The 22,495-nt window shown below is 38.4% G+C and overlaps 2 protein-coding genes across 8 annotated transcripts in view; one reads left to right on the top strand and one right to left on the bottom strand.

Annotated features, from left to right (window-relative positions):
* The window catches only part of LOC111190863 (zinc finger protein ZFP2-like), a 671,215-nt gene that overhangs the window by 408,622 nt on the left and 240,098 nt on the right, over nt 1-22,495 (top strand). The window lies entirely within an intron of this gene.
* LOC111197417 (NACHT, LRR and PYD domains-containing protein 12-like) overlaps nt 1,948-22,495 on the bottom strand; it is a 396,972-nt gene continuing 376,424 nt past the window's right edge. For all 7 annotated transcript variants that reach the window (XM_049476975.1, XM_049476972.1, XM_049476977.1 and 4 more), the window contains 5 exons: nt 22,060-22,233; nt 20,893-21,063; nt 8,058-8,231; nt 6,221-6,267; nt 1,948-2,577 (listed from right to left, as the gene is read on the bottom strand). In XM_049476975.1, the coding sequence (XP_049332932.1) occupies nt 2,030-2,577; nt 6,221-6,267; nt 8,058-8,231; nt 20,893-21,063; nt 22,060-22,233 (1,114 nt within the window). In that variant the 3' untranslated portion in view covers nt 1,948-2,029. The remainder of the gene's footprint in view (nt 2,578-6,220; nt 6,268-8,057; nt 8,232-20,892; nt 21,064-22,059; nt 22,234-22,495) is intronic.

Here is a 22,495-nt window from a genome sequence, read left to right on the forward strand (position 1 = left end):
ATTTTACTTCTAAATATCGCTGGAACTTCTGTCAGATCACGTTCTAGATTATTCTTCTTCTTCACAGAGGTTCATTAAAGTATTTAAACAGGTGAAAACTCTTATCAGTCTGGTGTATGGTGATGTTGAGCAGTGTAGACTGTGTTAGAGCTTTAAAATGCAGATAATAAGAGAAAGTGAGCTTTTACTGTTCAGGAGTAGCGCTTCCCCGCAGGGTTTATTATTTAGTTATGGTCATTAGTTTATTAGAGCACACCTGGCCCAAATAATCAACTAATTAACCATAGACTGTATATAGCTGGACAGAGCATCGTCTCTTAAAAGTGAAGCCACCACAGGTCGGGCGCCCCCTGCTGTTCGGCTGCAGAAAGCTGTGTAACCCCACCCATCCCCATAGGTTTCAATGGCAAAACAGACAACTTTCAATCACGTTTTTTTCTAATATACTGTAATTCTACCTCCATTATTTAAATGCAACAGCTAGTGTAACCTCTGCTTATATTGTCAATTTTTTATATCCCCACAGAATTCGGTTTTTAAAACTTTATTCGGCTCTATTCAAAAAAGGTGTGGTTATCGTAAAAGGGCTGGTTATGGGCGGGACCAATAACAGACCGTCAGCTCCGCTCCGCCCCGCTCTGCAGTCTGTGACCGCGAGGCAGCCCTCAGGGGCGGGGTTATTCAAATGAGTAGGCGGTCTCTCCACAGCCTTTCTCCCTCCTCTGGTCTCTACTGCGCAGACTCTGGTCTCTGAATCGCCAAAATGGCGGAAGATTTTGGCTTCATTTTCATTGAATGAATGGGAACGGCGACACGGCGTCCATCTTTATATACAGTCTATGTAATTAACTAACTAATCAACTAACTACCTGCCCTCGCTGAGTGATACAGCAGAAAAACTAGAAGGACAGTTACGCCAGAACCACAGAGCTAACCCTGCTAACTTAAGAGCCATAAAGTATAAAATACCTAATGTAAAACTACTAAAACAATGAGCCAGAAGCACCAAACAGCTCTAATGTACAATCATGTACTTAGTGAGTAACTCCTTAAAGCAGTGGAAACACGGGCCGGTTCTTAAAAGGTTCGCAGGAACCGGAACCGGCTCCAGCACCAGCACTTTGTTGGTGGAAAAGAGGTATCTGTGCTGCTGGGTTAGTGGATTTCTGCTGTAACACTCTCAGCTCTCCTCAATGAGGGCAGTTAGTTCATTAGTTGGATCAGCTGTGTGTAAATATGCTGTAAACGTACGGCTGGAGTTCGCTGGTGTTGCGCTGAAATGAGTCCCCTGCCGATCTTTGCAGCTGCGCTGTAGCGTTAGCTTAAAGCTAACTTCTCTAATTTTTAGAGAAAAAAAAATTAAGCTAATTTTGCTCATTACGACTCTTTAATCGTAATTCAGAGGATCCAGTGATGTTTAGGAGATAAATGTACACAGAATAAAACGTAGAGGGTTCTGAACATATTTATTTACTACAGAATGTGATAAGAGCACAGTTTTTAAAAAGCTCATTCATTTTCCTCAGAGAGAAAAAAACGCTTAGACACGGAAGCCGTACAAGGACTTCAGACTGACGCACGACTTCAGTGGACTGTACTGCAGCTTTGTTGAGGGACAGACGTTGTCATGGACAGGACAAGACAAGATGAGACAAGACAAGAAACTACAACAAGCAAAAGACCAAAAAACAGAAATGTTAATTACACCACCAAACTCGACCCCAACTTCCACCATAATCTGACCACACAAACCAAACACACAAAAAATCATCAGACTCCTCTTCACCTTTCTTCATTTATTTAGCTTTATTAATATGAATCTATTTCACAATAAAATAAAACAATAATTAACAATAATAACAGTAGTGAATAAAGATAACAGTAATTAAAATAAAGGTTCTGGAAAAAATTACAAAATCATCTATATAAAATATTTACATACTTTACTTTATATCATATTTATACAAACATTCTCCCCCCTACACACACACACACACACACACACATCGAATCTCTGTTACACACAGGGTTATTCTATCTTACACAGACGCACTGAGGAGCCAGAATAAACCCTAAAACCTGCATAGAGGGGCTGAGTGAAGGTGGTGTAGAATGTGTGTAAGTGTGTGTGTGAGTGTGAGGGTGTATTAGTGGAGACTCTGTAGAAGGACAGAGTGCCGGAGGGACAGTCCACATACACTCCTACTCTCCTACAGCCGGAGGGAGGAGTGGAGAGATCAGTTCTGTTATCATTGTGAAGAACAGAGTATCTGTTATCAGAGCAGATCAGACTCCAGGAGTTTATATTCTCTCCAAACCCACAGTCTGATATTGATCCTTTCCTGCTGATGGTTTTATAACTCAGAGCTACAGCAGCTCCTCTACCACTCCACTCAGCCTCCCAGTAACAGCGTCCAGTAACTCTCTCTCTACTCAGAACCTGCTCCCACCAATCAAATCTCTCTGGATGATCAGGATACGACTGCAGCTCCTCTCTAAACTCCACCCTCCTGTTCTCCTCACTCAGAGAGAGATTACACTGCGCTGTGTTCAGATCCAGAGTGAAATCACAGCCGTCTGAACACAAGAACACACACAGAGTGTATTTAGTGTGTAGTGTTATATTTACTGTGTGTGTGATATATTCAGTGTGTGTGTAGTGTTATATTTAGTGTGTGTAGTGATATATTTTGTGTGTGTGTAGTTATATTTAGTGTGTGTAGTGATATATTTAGTGTGTGTGTGTGTAGTGTTATATTTAGTGTGTGTAGTGATATATTTAGTGTGTAGTGTTGTTATATTTAGTGTGTAGTGTTATATTTAGTGTGTGTAGTGATATATTTAGTGTGTAGTGTTGTTATATTTAGTGTTATATTTAGTGTGTAGTGTTATATTTAGTGTGTGTAGTGATATATTTAGTGTGTAGTGTTGTTATATTTAGTGTTATATTTAGTGTGTAGTGTTATATTTAGTGTGTGTAGTGATATATTTAGTGTGTGTAGTGTTATATTTAGTGTATAGGGTTGTTATATTTAGTGTTATACTTAGTGTGTGTAGTGTTATATTTAGTGTGTGTAGTGTTATATTTAGTGTGTGTAGTGTTATATTTAGTGTTATATTTAGTGTGTAGTGTTATATTTAGTGATATATGTAGTGTGTAGTGTTATATTTAGTGATATATTTAGTGTGTAGTGTTATATTTAGTGATATATTTAGTGTGTAGTGTTATATTTAGTGTTATATTTAGTGTGTATTAGGGATGCGACGGTTCTCTGTATTTTATTGGTCTGTTTGGTTTGATACACCCGGATGGACGGTGGTATTTGGGTGCGCACTAACAGTGAACAAACGCTCTCCCGCTGTACATGCCCCGCCCATGGCCAGGGGGAGGGGCTGCTGAGCGCGTGCTGGGGGACTGCGCCGTCACACTGTGAAGATTCACCAGCAGCTCATATAAGAGAAGAGTAATGTTATTTTATTCTCTATTCTCTTTATTGTTTATGTAAAAACTGGGTTTACAACACTGAATATTAATCAAGCAATCAACCATTATTTACACTGGAGGGGGATCCTCATTTACAATGCAGCTGAGCATTTACAGTTTAAAACAGATAAAAAATATTTAAAAAAAAAATAGAAATAAAAAGTGACATTTACTCTAGACGAATAATATATATGCGTAAAAAAGGAAAAATAGGACATTTTAAAAAGATCATAAAAAAGACACATACAAAGTAAAGAATTTATATTTTACGAAGAAAAAATAACAGTATTGAAAATAAAGTAAAATTAATAAGAAATAAAGAATAATAAGAAATTATTAAATTAATATCAATAAACTAAGAACATGGGAATCGTGGGGAAAAATATATATACATATATATAAAATATATGATATAGTTATTTATATAAACTATTTTGATAAATAAAATAATACAAATAAAAACTTAAGTAATATAAAATATAAACTCATTGAAAAAAACTAATTTAAAACAACCACAGGCTTTCAGAATAAAAAGCCTCATAGTAATAAAAGTTTCAGTTTCAAAACATGGAAATAAGCTCACCAAAACCTCAAGCTATTATTTATATTTGACAATATTTAATTAACGTTTCCGCACTCATCTTATTTTAGTTAACTGATTTGAGTTTTATATTATTTGTAGCGTCGCTCTGAATTCAGCTTCGAAAGAGAGAGAAAGAAAGAAAGAGAGAGACAGAGAGAGAGAGAGAAAAAGAGAGAGAGAGGGGAGAAGTGCATTTTGTCTGATGTCTCTCTTGGTTATATGACAGTGGTGTTTTTATATTGAGTTTTATATCATGGTTTTGCAGTTTAAACTACACTTGATCCGTCGTTATTTATTAAAACAATTTTTCTTTAAGAAAACAGAGGTAATCCCGCACCGTGCGCTGCCAAACTTCGCTACCTGCACCTGCAGCTTTTTAGAGCGCTGGACAAGATTTTATTTAATGAATTAATATATTTTATATTTTAATAAATCTGCCCTGGTGATAAGAAATGAATGGTAACATATAGCTTTATATTTCTGTGTATTTCAAATGTTTGTGAAATAAAATAAATTCCTGTTCAGTCAAAGTGCTTTCCTCTTTTAATTTTTTGTTTCTAAAACTCCAGCATTTGAGTGAGAATAAGCATCTGTTAAAATTCTCAAACAGCAGAATGCCTATAACCATTGGCGTAGGAACCGGGGGGGGGATATTAGAAACAGGTGGATTTGTCCCCCCAAAAATGATATTGTTTCGCTCAGCTCAGCTGTGCTATTAATGAGGAGACAGACCGGACCAATCACGGAGCCGGTTCAGGCATTAAGTTCCGCCTCTCAGGAGAAACAGCCAATCAGCTTGCTGTTTTTGCGGCGCGCGGAGGCATCAGTATGTTGGTGGGGGGAAGCCCCTCCCTCGCTGTGAGATTTAGCAGCGGGATCGGCTGCAGCTGATTTTAAGATATGGATATACGGTGTTTTTTTTTTCTAAAAGAAAGGTAACGGTATCTAATCATGTAAACTGTGATGATATGTTTCTGATAGCTGGTTAAAAATACACGTCTCTGAATCAGCACACAGTTTAACCCCACTGTGATTAATAAACTGCAGCTGTGTTAGTGAGTTAACTTAACTTTGGAATTAATCTGGCCCAACAACCGCGATACGAACCGAACCGTGGCCACACTGTACTGTTGCATCCCTAGTGTGTAGTGTTATATTTAGTGTGTGTGTAGTGTTATATTTAGTGTGTAGTGATATATTTAGTGTGTGTGTAGTGTTATATTTAGTGTGTGTGTAGTGTTATATTTAGTGTGTGTGTGTAGTGTTATATTTAGTGTTTGTGAGCAGTGTTATATTTAGAGTGTGTGTGTAGTGTTATATTTAGTGTGTGTGTGTGGTGTTATATGTAGTGTGTGTGTAGTGTTATATTTAGTGTGTGTGTAGTGTTATATTTAGTGTGTGTAGTGTTATATTTAGTGTGTGTGTAGTGTTATATTTAGTGTGTGTGTAGTGTTATATTTAGAGTGTGTGTGTAGTGTTATATTTAGTGTGTGTGTGTGTAGTGTTATATTTAGTGTGTGTGGTGTTATATGTAGTGTGTGTGTAGTGTTATATTTAGTGTGTGTAGCGTTATATTTAGTGTCTGTGAGCAGTGTTATATTTAGTGTGTGTGTAGTGTTATATTTAGTGTGTAGTGTTATATTTAGTGTTTGTGTGCAGTGTTAATTTAGTGTGTGTGTAGTGTTTTATTTTTTATGTGTGTGTAGTGTTATAATTAATGTGTATGTAGTGAATGTGTGTGTTTGTAGTGTGTTTGTGTGTGCTTGTATTGTGTGTAGTGTATCTGTAGTGGTATATTTAGTGTCTGTGTGTAGTGGTATGTTTAGTGTTTGTGTGTATTGTGTGTATGTAGAGTGTATGTGCCTGTATGTGTGAGTGTTCGTGTTTGTACTTTGTGTGTGTGTAGTGTTATATTTAGTGTGTGTATTGTTTGTATGTAGTGTGTGTGTGTGTGTGTCTGTGTAGTGTGTGTGTGTGTAGTGTTTGTATGTAGTGTATGTGTGTGTAGTGTGTGTGTGTGTGTGTGTAGTGTGTGTGTGTAGTGTTTGTATGTAGTGTATGTGTGTGTGTATTCTTTGTATGTAGTGTATGTGTGTGTGTGTAGTGTTTGTATGTAGTGTATGTGTGTGTATGCGAGTGTGTGTGTAACTTACATTTTTTTAATCCAGGTTTGATTCTGATCTTCCCTCCATGTTCCACTCTAAACACACACACACACACAGACACAGATCAGCACAGTGTGAGATTTTTAGAAACTGATTTATAAAGAAATACTTTGTAGAAAACGAGTGAACATTTGAGAGAGCAGAAATTAGTGACCTCATGTGGTAAAGTACAGAACTGCAATGCACACTGCATAAAATCAGATTAAAAACGGAAGATTAAGGAAGATTAACTCTTACTTCTCTAAATATATTTTTGTCTGCATGTATAAAGTTTTAATACTTACCGTATCTTATTCTGCTTTATATGCACAATATGTAGTATTATTTTTATTAGAGCTTTTATTCACAAATGGAGAAAACAAGGCACAGTAATTAAAGTTCCCAGGAGTGACTGAGCTACAGAAATTACTCCAAAAGGGCATGAACAACTCATCCAGGAAGAACCAAAACAACATTTAAAGAACTGCAGGTCTCACTCGCCTCAGTTAAGATCAGTGTTAATGATTCAAAAATAAGAAAGAAACTGGGTGAATATGATCTCCTAGATAAGATAAAATGGTTTCTTGTGGGCTTGCAGAAAAGGGTTAAACTTTACTAAAGTATGTTTTTTGCATTCATATCCATACCCGAGTGTACTCCTGTCACAAAAACTGTTTTTATTGGACCATACATTTTTCATGGAATTATTGTGCAAAAAGTTTTTTATCATGATTTCAAAATAATTTTATACCACTGGTCATTAGAAAACTTCAAAAATTTAAAATGTAACAAAGGCAACATTTTAAAATAAAGCCAACAAACCAACTCAATCACATTAATCGGATCTCTTTAGAAATTAAGGGCTCTATTTTAGTGATCCGTAGGTGAGCTGTCAGCCGGGCATCATGCAACTTGATTTAGGGTGTGTCACTGTGTCTTTACGATAGGAAAAGTTGCTCAAAAGAGGCTCAACATGTGCAAAAAGCATGTATCGTAAAATAAACCAATCACCATGTCATTTGCCATTCCCTTTAAGAGCCAGGTGCGGTCTGACTTTGGCGTATTGCTATTTAAATGGCGCAGCTACCTGGAATTGACCAATGTTTTTCATCGGCGTAGATATATTCAAAATTACCACTGCTGTTTAAACAAGACAGGTGAAGAGCATGAAAATACACTGTTGGTGGGAGTAAGATAGCAATAAGCATCAAGACCACCTTGCACAGGGTGTAGGTTAGGTCCCTAAGTGTACAGAAATGATTCTGGTTTTGCAGTCACTGATTATTTTCACCATAAAGACATGGGCTGGTTGCTGGGGTGCTTGACTCTCAGTGTGTATAAAGTTAGTGGGGATCAGTTTTAATCTGGTAACTTTTCTCCTGACTCGATGCTCAGGGCAGCTCTCCATCACTGGCTCCATGACCAGAACCAGCTTAACTTTTCCACCTGTTCTGGAGTTAAAACTAAACCTTGGTCCTTTTGCCAACAGAAGGATGAGCCAAAACAGAATTACAGCGAAGTACTTGGCATTCAGTGCAGATAGCTTGGGCATAACAAATTAACAGTGGCTGTGTAAACAAAAATAAGACAGAATGACAGAATGAAGGTTACATGCAGCTCCACCGTGTTTACCTGGTGACTACAACTAGACTTACTACAGGTCCCACAATGCAATGTGTCACAGCATTAACCCCTAACTTTCTCAACACTTTGCTTTCCTGTGAGGCACAGCACATACACAGGAAAGAGCACAACAGGCAATATTGAGAGTGATAAAAATGTACAACATGTACAACAATATTTATCTTACAATAAGTTGATAACATAATTATTAGTTCAGACCTACCCGAGTTTCTCCAGTTTGCAGTGTGGATCCTCCAGTCTGGCAGAAAGCAGCTTCACTCCTGACTCTCCTGGGTGGTTGTAGGTCAGATCCAGCTCTTTCAGGTGGGAGGGGTTTGAAATTAGAGCTGAAGCCAGAGAACAACAGCCTTTATCTGTGATCATACAACCAGATAATCTGCAGACAGAGCAAGAGAATGTGTGAGTGAGTGACAGAAAACAAGAAAGAAAGAAAGACAACATAGCAGACTGAGGAAGATAATGCACTTTGATATTAGTCTCTTTTTTACAAAATAACACTACAAAATCTGAAAAAATATCTATAGAAAACTAAAGTTTCTTAACACAGTTGACACAGATTAACATGAAACCCAAACCTCAACAGTAAGCGTCTCTGTGAATACGGCATTAGCATTGATGTGGACCAAAGAATTGAGCTCATATTAACTTTTTCTAAAATTGTTTTTGCTCGTGCATCACAATTTTGTAATCAATGTGTGATATATCTCAAATGGTCATTCAAGTTGGAGATTCTTAAGATGACTGCAGAAGACTCGTATTTGTTTGTTATACTCTGACTTTCGTTAAACACTTTCTTATGTGTGATTTGTTATCCTCAGAGGTGGAAAAAGTACTGAAAAATTGTAATTAAGTTAAAGTACCTTTACGTTGCTAAAATTCTATTCAAATAAAAGTACCCATCTAAAAATCTACTTGAGTAAAAGTACTCAATTTAAAATGTACTTTGAGTAAAAGTTACATAGTTACTTTAAATTGTTTGATGTAAAAAAAAAATACAAATCATAAATTAAATAATTATTAAGTGAAATAATTTGGATCTTTCAGTCAGTATTTGTTCAGACCACCCCATAAAACATTTTTAAAAACAAGTGGCATTTTTTCAGTCATATAAGTGACTATTAAGATCTGGGAATTAACGACCTGTTCCCCCGTGAAATCCTTGACAGACACAGAAAACCCATGAGGAAAGAACTCATAAAAGAATGGAAAATAGCAGTCGTCTCCGTCGACAAACTTTATGTTGATGGACAGCTATATTGTGACAAAAACATAACTCCCTGGCTGTTCTAAATTTCTTTAACTGTAACTAAATAGCGCTCTCTCTCTCTCTCTCTCTCTCCCCCGAGCGCTTTCGTTTGTGCACTCTCTGTCTCTCTCTCATGCGCGTTGCGCTCTCATTGCACAATCTCTAACATATAGGTCAATACTCAAATAACCTCATAAAATTGATCCATAATGTATATATATATATATATATATATTTCCCCTAAACTTTCCTTTCTCTCTCGTTCTCCCGTTTCTTCCGCTCCCACTTACTCGGGTCATTCTCACAAAATCCTGATTCAGAGGACATCCAGTAGGAACATTTTCAAAATGCATTTAACGACAAATTTCCTTTTGAGGATGTAAGATTAAGGTCTAAACTTACTATGAATATTATTTTCAGAACATTTGTTCCATTTTATTGCATATTTTATTAACATTTTATAGATGAAGTCCACAAAAATGTATCATTACCGCAATGTGATATGACATCTAATATATGATAAAAATGCACATTTTTTTTTAATCAAAGTTAAGCAGTTCAGTTCATTTACAGTTAAGCAAGGGTTTAGGAAGACTTATTAGCTTACACTTACACACAATGCTACATTATGAAAAGAATGTTTATTTTCAAGAAAATTTCATATTGTTTAAGACAATTTACAATGCAAACATTTGCATATCAAAAGAATCTTTCATGTAGACTATAGCACCTTCAATAAAACAGCTCATTTAACTATTGGAAACCATTCAACAAATGTCAAAGAAAGACCTCTCAGAAACTCTGAAATCTTGTCTATCCTTATGCACCATCCAGCATTGTATGCCTACTAAGACCAAACTTTTATTTTTAGTTAAAATGTTTAGTTTTATGTAATTTTCTTTGTGTTTTGCCCATATGTCAGGCATATGTCAGTTCTGTAATATCTGGCTGACCTTTTTTCCTCCATTGCTTTTTCTTTTTGTCATGGTACTTTTTGGACAGATCATGTGTTGTCTTTATTTTCCCTCTGGAAATGGCAAATATGAAATTATGATATCCATTCCAGTTTTTGTTTAATTCCTTAGAATGGACTGTACCCAAATAATATCATGTGAAAGTAACTCCAACTGGAACAACTGTCTGTGTCGTTGAGTATGTGTGTGTGTTTTTCTAAATGTTGTAATTCTTGCTGTAAATGTTCTCCCTAAACTTTGACAGCCTTGCTTTTGCTGCTGCCTTTCTTTCCTCAATAGCTACCTGCCTGTAAACAAATGCACATCGCACATTACAATAAAATATATCAAAGATGGAAAAAAGCTCTCTGGTTATGTGGTCTAACATCTAATTCTGTGTACAGAATTAGATTTAGTTTCAGGCCAGATAAGACAGAACATTAGTGACCTCTACTGGTGGTTTGCAATAGCTAAGTTAGAATGGTCTACTGGAGAAAATGTTCAGGGTAATGCTCATGTTATGACAATCAGGAAGTAAAAAGGCATCTGTATTATGCTTCCTAATCAAATTCTCATTACCCAAACAGTGCATCTCATTACCGCAACAGGTATTGAAATGTAGCGGTAAGTGAGAATTCGGTTGGAGGATGAGTGACTTTAAACTTTTATGCTAACTGTTAAGGCACCATGAGGGCTGGATAAATTTTCACTCAGTGTCCATTTAGACCTTAATATACTATATTATAATCAAAAATACAGACTGTAACTTCAAACTGTAAGCTCAAAACTTGATATATCGGTAATGACAATGAAAAAGTCGTGCAGACAAGTTGATGAGCAATCTTTTAACTTTTATCCAGAAACATATGAGAAGAACTGCTTACATAGTAGCCATCCTGAGTGTCATGGCCAATGTCTTCCCTAATGTTAAAAAAGCCTTGAAAATTTAAGTTCCTCGTGGATTTAAACAATGATCGAAAATTGTTGCAGAGGATGAGAAAATTAGTGTTGGACACATTCCTTTTCTTTATTATTTTTTATTTGCTTTTATTTTCAATGTAAAATCTTTCATGTTTATTTACTAAAAGTGTTGGAAAGTATGAAATGCATTTAAGTTTTTTTGTTTTTTTAATGTTTAAATATTAAAATTTCCAAACAATGTACTGAAATTCTGATACAGACATGTTGCTGAAATGAGAATTTTACTCTAAAATGTAAAAAATAACAAAAATTATATTTATAATGTTCATTTTTAAACATGTGCAAGATAGACCAAAGGACGTTGTTTATGATTCTATATTTATTATTTTGTTAATATTTACTCGTTTATTAAAATTCCTCATGCCACCTCATCCATCCATCCATCCATTACGTGCAAATACACACGCACCCGCAAATATAATAATGCACGCACATTAATCCGTTCACAAAATCCCATAAAAGTCACAAGGAACCACTTAGCAATAACTCAATGCATGCAACGTCTCAATGTCATAACACGTATGTCACACCAAATCCAACACTTTTTATCTTATGTTATGTCTCTTCTACTTTGTTTGCATTTAATCACTCCTTTCTGTACTATCTCTTTGCATCAACCTCTATTTTATTACTACTATATATCCCAGATCCGAAAAATGCATTTTTGTTTACACTCCATCCCACACACAACAGAAAATATCCTCAAACATCTGCACACTCATATCATATCACTGATAAACATTATTAATCCGTACATCACAACATGTCTTCACTTAAATTTATAACCTAGAACACTGGTAGTATTGGGACACAGATTAAGCAAGCCAAGGTACTAAACCATCTCACTTCACTAAAGGCAGACATTTGTTTACTACAAGAAACACATCTATCAGAAACAAATCATCATAAGCTCAGATCACCACAATTCACCAAAAAAAATCCCCTTCACACATAACACCACTATATCAGACACAGGTAAATACATCATAATTAACATCAACATCAGCAACACACCCTTAACAATAGCAAGTTTGTATGGCCCCAACATTTAGAACCCATCCTTCTTTCATGGGTTTTTCAACCATATAAACAATATATCAGATTCCACAATTATAAATGGAGGTGACTTTAATTCAATCACTGACCCATGTATAGACAGTTTAACTATGGCACACAATACACGTTACTGGCATTCAACAGATATCATTAAACAATACATGACAGACTTTGGGCTCAGGGATGGTTGGCGCCTCAAAAACCCAAACACTAAAGAGTTTTCTTTCTATTCTCCAGCCTACCACTCATGTTCTCGCGTTGATTATTTTTTAACCAGTAATTCTATTATAGCTAATATATCAGAAATAAAATATCACCCTATAATAATCAGTGACCATGCTCCAGTTTCACTTATATGTAAAGTAAATCCACTACATAAAACTTTCTGCTGGCGACTAAATACCTCGTTACTTACAGACCCAGAATTTGACAGCTACATCAAAAAAGAGTGGGCATCTTTCCTAGAAATAAATGATTCTCCAGAAACCACACCAATAATACTATGGGAAACTGGGAAAGCAGTACTAAGAGGCAAAATCATCTCTTACTCTTCCTGTAAGAAGAAGAAAGATACAGAAAATGAGTCTAATATACAACATCAGGGAATTGTCAAATGAAATGATAAAAACCCATCAGATAAAATTTAAAAAAGAGTTAAAAGAATGTAAATCACAGTATAATGAACTTATAAACAAGAGGACTCAAATTTTAACACAATAACTACGATATAAACAATTTAATCACAATAACAAATCTGGTAAATTCTTAGCTTACCAAGTAAAACATAACAAAAAAAAAAAAACAACAATCCCATCAATCAAAGATGAGACCGGACTAATCAGCCAAACATGAAATGAAATTAATCAAGTATTTGGGAAATTCTATAAAAATCTATAGTCACCAGAACACGATCCAGACCCAATAGATATTCACACTTTCCTCAATAATATACACCTACCCAAACTAACTGAAGAACAAAAAAGCATATTAGAAAAGCCAATAACATCAGAAGAACTCCATAAAGCCCTCCGTAAGATGCCTAATAACAAAGCACCAGGACCAGATGGCTTTCCCGCAGAATTCTACAAGCACTTCTGGTCAATATTTGGCCCAATGTTCAGTAGAGTAATAGCAGAAATTAAACACAATAAGAGACTACCAACAGAAATGAATACAGCTACAATATCACTCCATCTTAAACCTACAAAGATCCTACCTTACCATCCAGCTACCGTCCACTGTCACTAATTAACACAGACACAAACCTAATAAGTAAGACATTAGCTACCAGACTGGAAACGGTTATCCCATCCCTCATACATCCTGATCAGACCGGCTTCATCAAAGGCAGACAGTCAGTTACCAACATCCGCAGACTACTCAATCTGATACATCACACAACAGTCCATAAGTCAAAAACTGCAATAGTCACTTTAGATGCAGAGAAGGCTTTCGATAAGGTTAATTGGAAATTCCTTTTCACTACAATACATTAACTAGGTTTTGGAGAATCATTTATAGAATGGATTAAAACTCTCTACACTTCACCCAAAGCCACAGTCAATACTAACGGACTAATATCACAGAATGTCACACTGCACAGAGGAACTAGGCAAGGATGCCCACTCTCTCCTCTGCTGTTCTCTATTTTCATAGAACCATTAGCAGCAGCTATACGACAATGCCCAAATATCAAAGGTATCCATACCTACACTACCGAACACAAAACCAGCCTTTATGCAGATGATATTCTTCTATTTCTACAAAACCCACTCTCCTCAATTCCTCAGACTACACAAATAATTAAAACATTCTCTAAAATCTCAGATTATTCCATTAACTGGTCTAAATCCACCGTTCTACCATTTAACATGAACTTATCAGACACAGCAGTTCAATCACTCCCTATCCCTATGTGCACTGAACACATCACATACCTGGGCATTAAAGTTTCCACCCAGCTGTCTGAGCTGCACACACTTATTTTTAGACCACTACTCACAAGCATCAACAATGATATCCAACGCTGGATGAACCTACCACTATCCTACCAATATCCACAATCAAAATGACAATATTACCTAAATTAAACTACCTCTTCTCAAGGATTCCCATCCAAACTCCACCTACCTGGTTTAAAACCTTAGACGCAATCATCTCTTAATTCTACTGGAAAAATAAACCACCCAGAATCAAATTAACCACATTACAAAAACAACAAACTCAGGGCCTAGAAGCTTCAAATTTCCACAATACCTCTCTGCAAACCAATAAAAGTACATTATTAAATGGATAAAACCAAATGAAACTGATGAAATATGGAGAGAAGTAGAACAAACATCAATTAATGAAATACAAATCTCAGACTTACCATTTATTAGCACAACAATCAATCCCCACCCTTGTTTTAAAAACCCAATGATATCGACTCTGAGAGCTTGTTGGAAAATTCACAAGAACACAAACATTAGACCCACTATTTACTCAAAAAAAACTCAAAACTACAAAAATGGAGAGAAAAAGGTATTACACATTTACACTACGTTCTACACAACAATAACTCGGCTACTTTCTCACATCTAACCCAGAAATATAGCATTGAGAGAAACCAGTTTTTGGAATATCTCCAACTTGGATCTATGTTAAACTCAAAAATCAAAGATTATGCAATACTAGAACTTAGCCCACCAATTTCAGAATTCCTTAATATCTCTTTTTCAGACAAAATTCTATCAAAAATATATAAATTCAAATTAGACCAAACAGTCACTATCCCAATAAAAATTGGAAAGAAGATATCTTAATTACCCCTAATGCTGATTTCTGGAGAAACATTATGGAAAACACATTCACCATGACTAACAATACTAACCTTCACCTTATACAATATAAAGTAATTCACAGGGTACACTACACTAAGCAAAAGTTACATAAAATGGGACTAGTAGATTCAGAAATCTGCATACACTGCTCACTAAACACTCCAGACAATTACATACATGCTCTATGGGACTGCCCACCAATCAAACACTTCTGGCCGCTTGTTATAACTCGGCTAACTCCACTATTTTAACAGCCAATCTCTCCATCCCCATCACTCTGCCTGCTTGGTGACACATGAACCACAAACCTAAACCAGGAGGAAAGTAGAGCACTTTTGGTGGTGCTAACCATCAGCAAAAAAACAATTCTCACAAACTGGAAATCAATGAAAAAAATCACCATCAGTCAATGGGAAAACTCACTCACAGAACACATAGAAATGGAAAAAATATCTGCATCTCTCAAAAACAGAACTCATGAACACATAAAAACCTGGTCAGCATTAAACAACCTCCTACATCAGTGACTCCATCAGTCTTTAACAGATAACCTACACACATCCATTATATATCTATAAACACATCATCCATATATCACCAATACATGAATGTTCCTACACACACACACACACACATGCACACAGTCACATAACACATTTAACATTTAAGACATTTAGCTATTTTTATTTACTTATTTTTTTTTGTTATTCTGTGTGTTAGTATGTTAGGGATGGATAAATGGAAAAATATAGGAAGCCATACTATAATAATTTTTATATATTTTATATATATTATAATAACTTTTTTTCAAGGGCCCAATTTCTTCTTTCGTGTTTTTTTTCTCTCTCTATCTTCTCTTCTCCTATATATTGTTTTCTATTTGGTTTAATTTTTATATATACACACATCGTTATGTCCTCCCTACGAGGTTTGTATTAATACGAATAAAGTCTTAATGGGGTGGTGGCGGGTAAAAAAAAAATGTTAGGAATCAAAATAAAAAATTGTATGTTACAAATTCAAAAGAGAAAAATATATAGCAAATATATATGTTTAAATATACTTGGTTACTTTATTATCCTTTACAGTGTCACGTCTTAGCCCTGTCTCATGTCTCATGTGTGTCTTCCCCACGTGACCTGTGCCTCTCTGTCTCCTGTCAGTAGATTTCCACCATGTGTTTCTCATTTGTAGCTCCGCCCCTTCCCCAGGTGTTTCCAATTCTAGTGTGTTTTATGTTACTATAAATAGCCCTCCTCTGCCACCTTGTCCTCCGTCAGTCTTTGCACTAACCCCTGTTGTTTGTCTCTCCGTGTCTCTTTGTGATTTCAGCCTTAGCCCTAGCCCTAGTTCCTTGTTTACATCTTCTTGTTTCTTGTTCCCTTTAGTTCCCTGCTTAGTTTATTTATTCTTGTCTAGTTTAGTTTTTCCCTGCCTTGTTTAGTATTGTATTTATTCAGTCCCTCGTTTGTTTCTTTGTTTATTTACTCCCAGTTTATTTTGCTATTTATTATCTCTTGTTGGTTTAGTTTATGTTCTCTGGTTTCTCTCGTTTGTTTTGGTTTTTGGTTATTTGTTTATCTAGTTTAATTTATTTAGTTCACTCCCTTGATCATTGTATATATCTCCCTGTTTTATGTTTAAGTGTTTACTTGTTTCTCGTTTCCTGGTTTATTTATATTTATTTATTAAATTATTCATTTCTCACCCTACCTGCACTTGTGTCCGCTTTCCTCGTCACCCTGACTGGGTCACCCCCTTTGTGACAGAAAGACCGACCTTCAACATGGACACAGCAGGTTCTGCCTGGACTGGCACCAGGATGGCGATTCGCCGTACTCCAGGCGGGATCCCGGCGCAGGAAACCTCGAGGCCTCATGGACGCCGCAGGCCTCGGGGTAAGCGTTCTAAGGGGTCCCGCCAGCCGGAAAAAGACCCCATTTTCGGGGAGGATTTTCTTGGGGGGGCGATACGGGTTGGCGCGGTGGGCCTCGGTCCTCACCCTGGACTACGCGGAGCTTACGAGGACCAGAGGTGGGTCAAGCGCGACCCATGGGACTTTCTCGGGTGCGCTCCCAGCAGCTCCGAAGAAGAGGAGGAGCTCTACCCCGCACCGGCCCGTGCTCCATTACCGTTCCCTCCAGGGGCGGTGCTCTACCCGCCGCGCTCCGTGACTCTCGCGGCCAAGCCGCCGCGCTCCGGGAAGCCCGCGGCTGGGACGCCGCGCTCCGGGAAGCCCGCGGCCGAGACACCGCACTCCGGGAAGCCCGCGGCCGAGATACCGCGCTCTGTGACTCTCGCGGCTGCAAAGCCGCACCCCGTGACTCTCGCGGCCGAGACGGCGCACTCCGTGAAGCCCGCAGCTGAGACGCCACGCTCCGGGAGTGCTGCGGTGCTTGAGCCGCTCTCCAGGATTACAAATCCAGTCCGGGATTTTGCAGCAACCGCACTCTTAAGCCCCACAGCTGCAGCGCCAGCACCTCAGGCTGAGGAGCTGGCTTTCATGGCGGCTGCAGAGCTGGATTCCGCCGCTGCGATCCAGCCGCTCTCTGGGACTATCTCCGCGGCAACCCAGCCGTGCTGCGGGACTATTTTAGAGACTTTTCCCGCGCTGGTCTCTACCGGCGGCCCCGCGCTGCTTGCTATGGACTTAACCGGCGAGGCTGCAGATCCAGTCCGGGTTTTTGTTTCACCCGCGGCTTCAGGCCTCACAGCAGCAGCGCTGGATCTCTACGCGCCCAGCTCCGAAAACCTCTCAGCTGCTGAGCCACGCCCCCGGACTCCTGCCGTGTCTGCAGAAGCTGCACAAGCCTCCGTGTCTGCAGAAGCTGCTCCAGCCTTCGTGTCTGCAGAAGCTGCTCCAGCCTCCGTGTCTGCAGAAGCTGTTCAAGCCTCCGTGTCTGCAGAAGCTGCTCAAGCCTCCGTGTCTGCTGAAGCTGTTCAAGCCTCTGTGTCTGCTCCAGCTGTTCAAGCCTCCGTGTCTGCTCCAGCTGTTCAAGCCTCCGTGTCTGCTCCAGCTGTTCAAGCCTCCATGTCTGCTCCAGCTGTTCAAGCCTCCGTGTCTGCTCCAGCTGTTCAAGCCTCCGCGCCAGCTCCCGCTGCCCGAGTCGCCGCGCCGCCAGCACCAGCTCCCGCTGCCCTAGTCGCCGCGCTGCCAGCACCAGCTCCCGCTGCCCGAGTCGCCACCCCACCGGTTCCTGCTCCCAGAACTTTGTTTGGCCCCAGGGCCCATTTACCCAGGCAGGCACCGAGGCCCCCAGATTTTGTCCCCAGAACTGTGCCCAGGCTGGCTCCTCAGACTTTGCCTCAGTCTTTTCCCCAGACTTTTGCCAGTCCTGGGCACCCACCCGTGTTTCTGGTCCCTGTGTCTCTCCCCGTTTTGGTCCCTGTCTCTGTCTATGTCCCTGTACCCATGTCTGTCTCTGTCTCTGTTCCCGTCCCAGTTACAGTGTTAGTTTCTGTCCCTGTTAATGTCCTGTTAATGTCCTCCTGTCCAGTTCCCCGTCCAGTCTCCCGTTCTGTCTCCATCTCCTGTCCAGTCTCCGTCCACAGTCCAGTTCCCTGTCCAGCCTCCGTCCCCTGTTCTGTTTCCAAGCCCTTTCCAGTCTGCGTCCTTGTCTAATGTCCAGTTTCAGTCTCCGTCTCCTGTTCAGTCTCTGTCTCCTGTTCAGTTTCCAAGCCCGGTCCGGTCTCCCATCCAGTCTCTGTCCTCTGTCCTGTCTCCGTTTCAGTCCCCGGTCTTGACTCCTGTTTTCCCCGGCCTCTCCCTGCCGCCAGCCCCCGGGGTTCGTTTTTACGCGCCTCGGGAGCTGCGCGTTTAGGGGGAGGCTTCTGTCACGTCTTAGCCCTGTCTCATGTCTCTGTGTGTCTTCCCCACGTGACCTGTGCCTCTCTGTGTCTCCTGTCAGTAGATTTCCACCATGTGTTTCTCATTTGTAGCTCCGCCCCTTCCCCAGGTGTTTCCAATTCTAGTGTGTTTTATGTTACTATAGCCCTCCTCTGCCACCTTGTCCTCCGTCGGTCTTTGCACTAACCCCTGTTGTTTGTCTCTCCGTGTCTCTTTGTGATTTCAGCCTTAGACCTAGTTCCTTGTTTACATCTTCTTGTTTCTTGTTCCCTTTAGTTCCCTGCTTAGTTTATTTATTCTTGTCTAGTTTAGTTTTTCCCTGCCTTGTTTAGTATTGTATTTATTCAGTCCCTCGTTTGTTTCTTTGTTTATTTACTCCCAGTTTATTTTGCTATTTATTATCTCTTGTTGGTTTAGTTTATGTTCTCTGGTTTCTCTCGTTTGTTTTGGTTTTTGGTTATTTGTTTATCTAGTTTAATTTATTTAGTTCACTCCCTTGATCGTTGTATATATCTCCCTGTTTTAAGTGTTTACTTGTTTCTCGTTTCCTGGTTTATTTATATTTATTTATTAAATTATTCATTTCTCACCCTACCTGCACTTGTGTCCGCTTTCCTCGTCACCCTGACTGGGTCACCCCCTTTGTGACATACAGTTATTTGAAAATTATTTCAGTTTGGATTTTGCCAGTCTTTGCTTTTATTTTTGTGTTTTTTTTTTTGTGGATTTTTTGCAGTTTTCTGTTAAAGAATTTTGCTTCTGGAATCTCTTCTTTGCTTCTGCTTTAGTTTTTTCTTCTGAGTTTTGGCACACTTTTCACGGTTGGGCGGGGCTAAGAAGAAGGCGTTCCCCTTGAATCTCCATTGGTCAGCTGGTTCTGAACTGACGGGTTCCCTGAACCCTCGTCTGAGACTGACCCCACCAGTTTCAAGCGTCCTTCCAAACACGGAAAGGCGAACAGCTTCCAGTGCACAGCAGCAGCAGCAGATACTTTAACAATTAAATTTGATACAAACGTTCTGTTCAATGTTATATTATGTTATATTATTCTCTGTTTCACTCCATTAAAAAGCTCACATTAGCGAGATGTGCTAAATATTCATGCATAAAGTATGATAGTTACCTAGTCAGTGAGCTAGTGAATTAGATAGTTACCTATTCAGTGAACTAGTGAGTTACCTAGCCAGTGAGCTAGTGAGTTACCTAGCCAGAGAGTGAGTTAGCTAATTACCTAATCAGTGAATTAGATAGTTACCTATTCAGTGAACTAGTGAGTTACCTAGCCAGTGAGCTAGTGAGTTACCTAGCCAGAGAGATAGTGAGTTAGCTAGTTACCCACTCAGTGAGCTAGTGAGTTACCTAGCCAGAGAGCTAGTAAGTTAGCTAATTACCTAATCAGTGAATTAGTGAGTTACCTACTCAGTGAGCTAGTGAGTTACCTAGTCTTTGAGCTAGTGAGTTAGCTAGTTACTTACTTTATGCATGAATATTTAGCACATCACGCTAATGTGAGCTTTTTAATGGAGTGAAACAGAATAATATATCATAATATAACATTGAACAGAACTTTTGTATGAAATTTAATTGTATAAGTATCTGCTGCTGCTGCTGTGCACTGGCAGCTGTCCGCAAAAAAACTAAAGCAGAAGCAAAGGAGAGATTCCTGAAGCAAAATTCTTTAACAGAAAAATGCAAAAAAATCCACAAATAAAAAAAAAAATCACAAAAACACAAAAATAAAAGCAAAGACTGGCAAAATCCAGACTGAAATAAAGTAACCAAGTATATTTAAAATATTAGCTATATATTTTTTTCTCTTTTGAATTTGCAACGTTGAAACAAACGGAGAGACAAAAACAAACAGAGAGATGGAGAGAGAGCAACAAAGCTCTCTATCCATGTCTGAGCTGGAAGTTTGAACCGGATTGTTACAGCTGGACACCGCATTAAAGCGCTTCAGTCGTTTAACCAGAAAAGAAATCTGCATGTTGGGTGGAGGCGGGGCAGATTACAGCAGAAGTTGGGGTCAAACTTGGTGCCGAAATAAAACTTGGGTTAAAAAATAGTAACGCGTTACTGATTCCGACAGCGTATGTTAATGATTTCAAATGAAAAATTACAGAAACACTAACCTGAGAATCTGCAGTTTACATTGTGAACTCAGTCCAGCAGAGAGCAGCTCCACTCCTGAATCCTGCAGGTCATTGTTACTGAGGTCCAGCTCTTTCAGGGAGGAGTTTTCCAGGTTTAAAACTGATTCCAGATTTTCGCACGTCTTTACTCCTATATTACACAAAGCTAATCTGAAAATGTAAGAATAAACACAAGCACAAATTATTTTACAATGACTTCAATGTTTAAATAATACATTTTTAGTGATTTTCTAAATGTAATATGCTGTTTTTTACAAGTCACATTTAATATTTTTTTCTAGTGGTGTAAATTGTTTAAGAAATATAATCAGATTAATCATGACAATATTTGTGATTGACTGCAAATACATTTATTTTTTCTAAGACAAGTTTTTATAGTGGATATTTAAATGTAAATAAAAGAATGAATGTAAGAAATGTAAAACGCAATTATTAATGGTGTCATTTAAAATACTATTATATACTTGTATGTTTGAGGGGAGATAAAGCTAACGTGGGGCGCTGGAATAAAGAATGCACGGTGGATTGGATTGAACTCAGGAAATGTTTGTTATTGCACGCTTACAATAGGGAAAAGACCTTATTAAGATTTAAATGGCCTGGTGGAAATATGTAACTGCCAGTAATCAGTAATATGTACACTGTCCCTTTAAGAGCTCCTTACACTATATGCACAGCCCGTTTACATGTATAGCTATGCTGAGAGCATACAAAAACCAGAGTGTGTGCTGTGCTTTACCACAGAGAATGCTGGACCTAGCTCCTTTCTTTTATTCATTTTTTTCTGCATGTAACAACATTTATGTGGTGCATTTTACATTTCCTATCATACATGCACACATATATACATACATACATATATACAAACATAAAAGTTAAAAGGAAAAAAGGAAATGAGCATAAAAGACTACAATTACTCTTTTTTGTATTTAGTCTGTAGATGCAGTACCATGACAAATTAAAGGGCATGGAAAAGTCTGAGCAGGGAGAGATGTTTAGGGCTCCTCTCCTTTGCCAACCTGGAAAGAACATCCTTTTTAGACTAACCTTGCACATCCCTCTGTGTAATTTAGTTTCTTTAAATAATTGCGTTTTTATTTGTTGTCTTGTTTATTATTTTGGTCTGTGATAACCTGAAACACTGACCTGAGAATCTGAAGTTTACAGTGTGAACTCTTCAGTCCAGCAGAGAGCAGCTCCACTCCTGAATCCTGCAGGTCATTGTTACTGAGGTCCAGCTCTTTCAGGGGGGAGTTTTCCAGGTTTAAAACTGATTCCAGATTTTCACACGTCTTTACTCCAAGACTACATGAAGCTAGTCTGAAAATTTAAGAATAAACAAATGATTTTACAATAAACCCAAAGACGAATAATTGCATGGATTGGCAAAGAATAGAAAACAGAATTAAACTTTGAAATGTATTGTCTATCTTTATTTCAGTGTTTCTTTACACTGAAATAGTTAACATGCAGAAATCTCCACTTTACTTGTGATTAGCATGGGCATGCAGTTCACCAAAAGCTCTGGGACAGATTACAATTTGTTAAATAGACTAAGAAAATGTTTAACAAAACACAGAAT

The sequence above is a fragment of the Astyanax mexicanus genome, chromosome 4 (genome assembly GCF_023375975.1).
Source record: "Astyanax mexicanus isolate ESR-SI-001 chromosome 4, AstMex3_surface, whole genome shotgun sequence".
Taxonomy (NCBI): Eukaryota; Metazoa; Chordata; class Actinopteri; order Characiformes; family Acestrorhamphidae; genus Astyanax; species Astyanax mexicanus.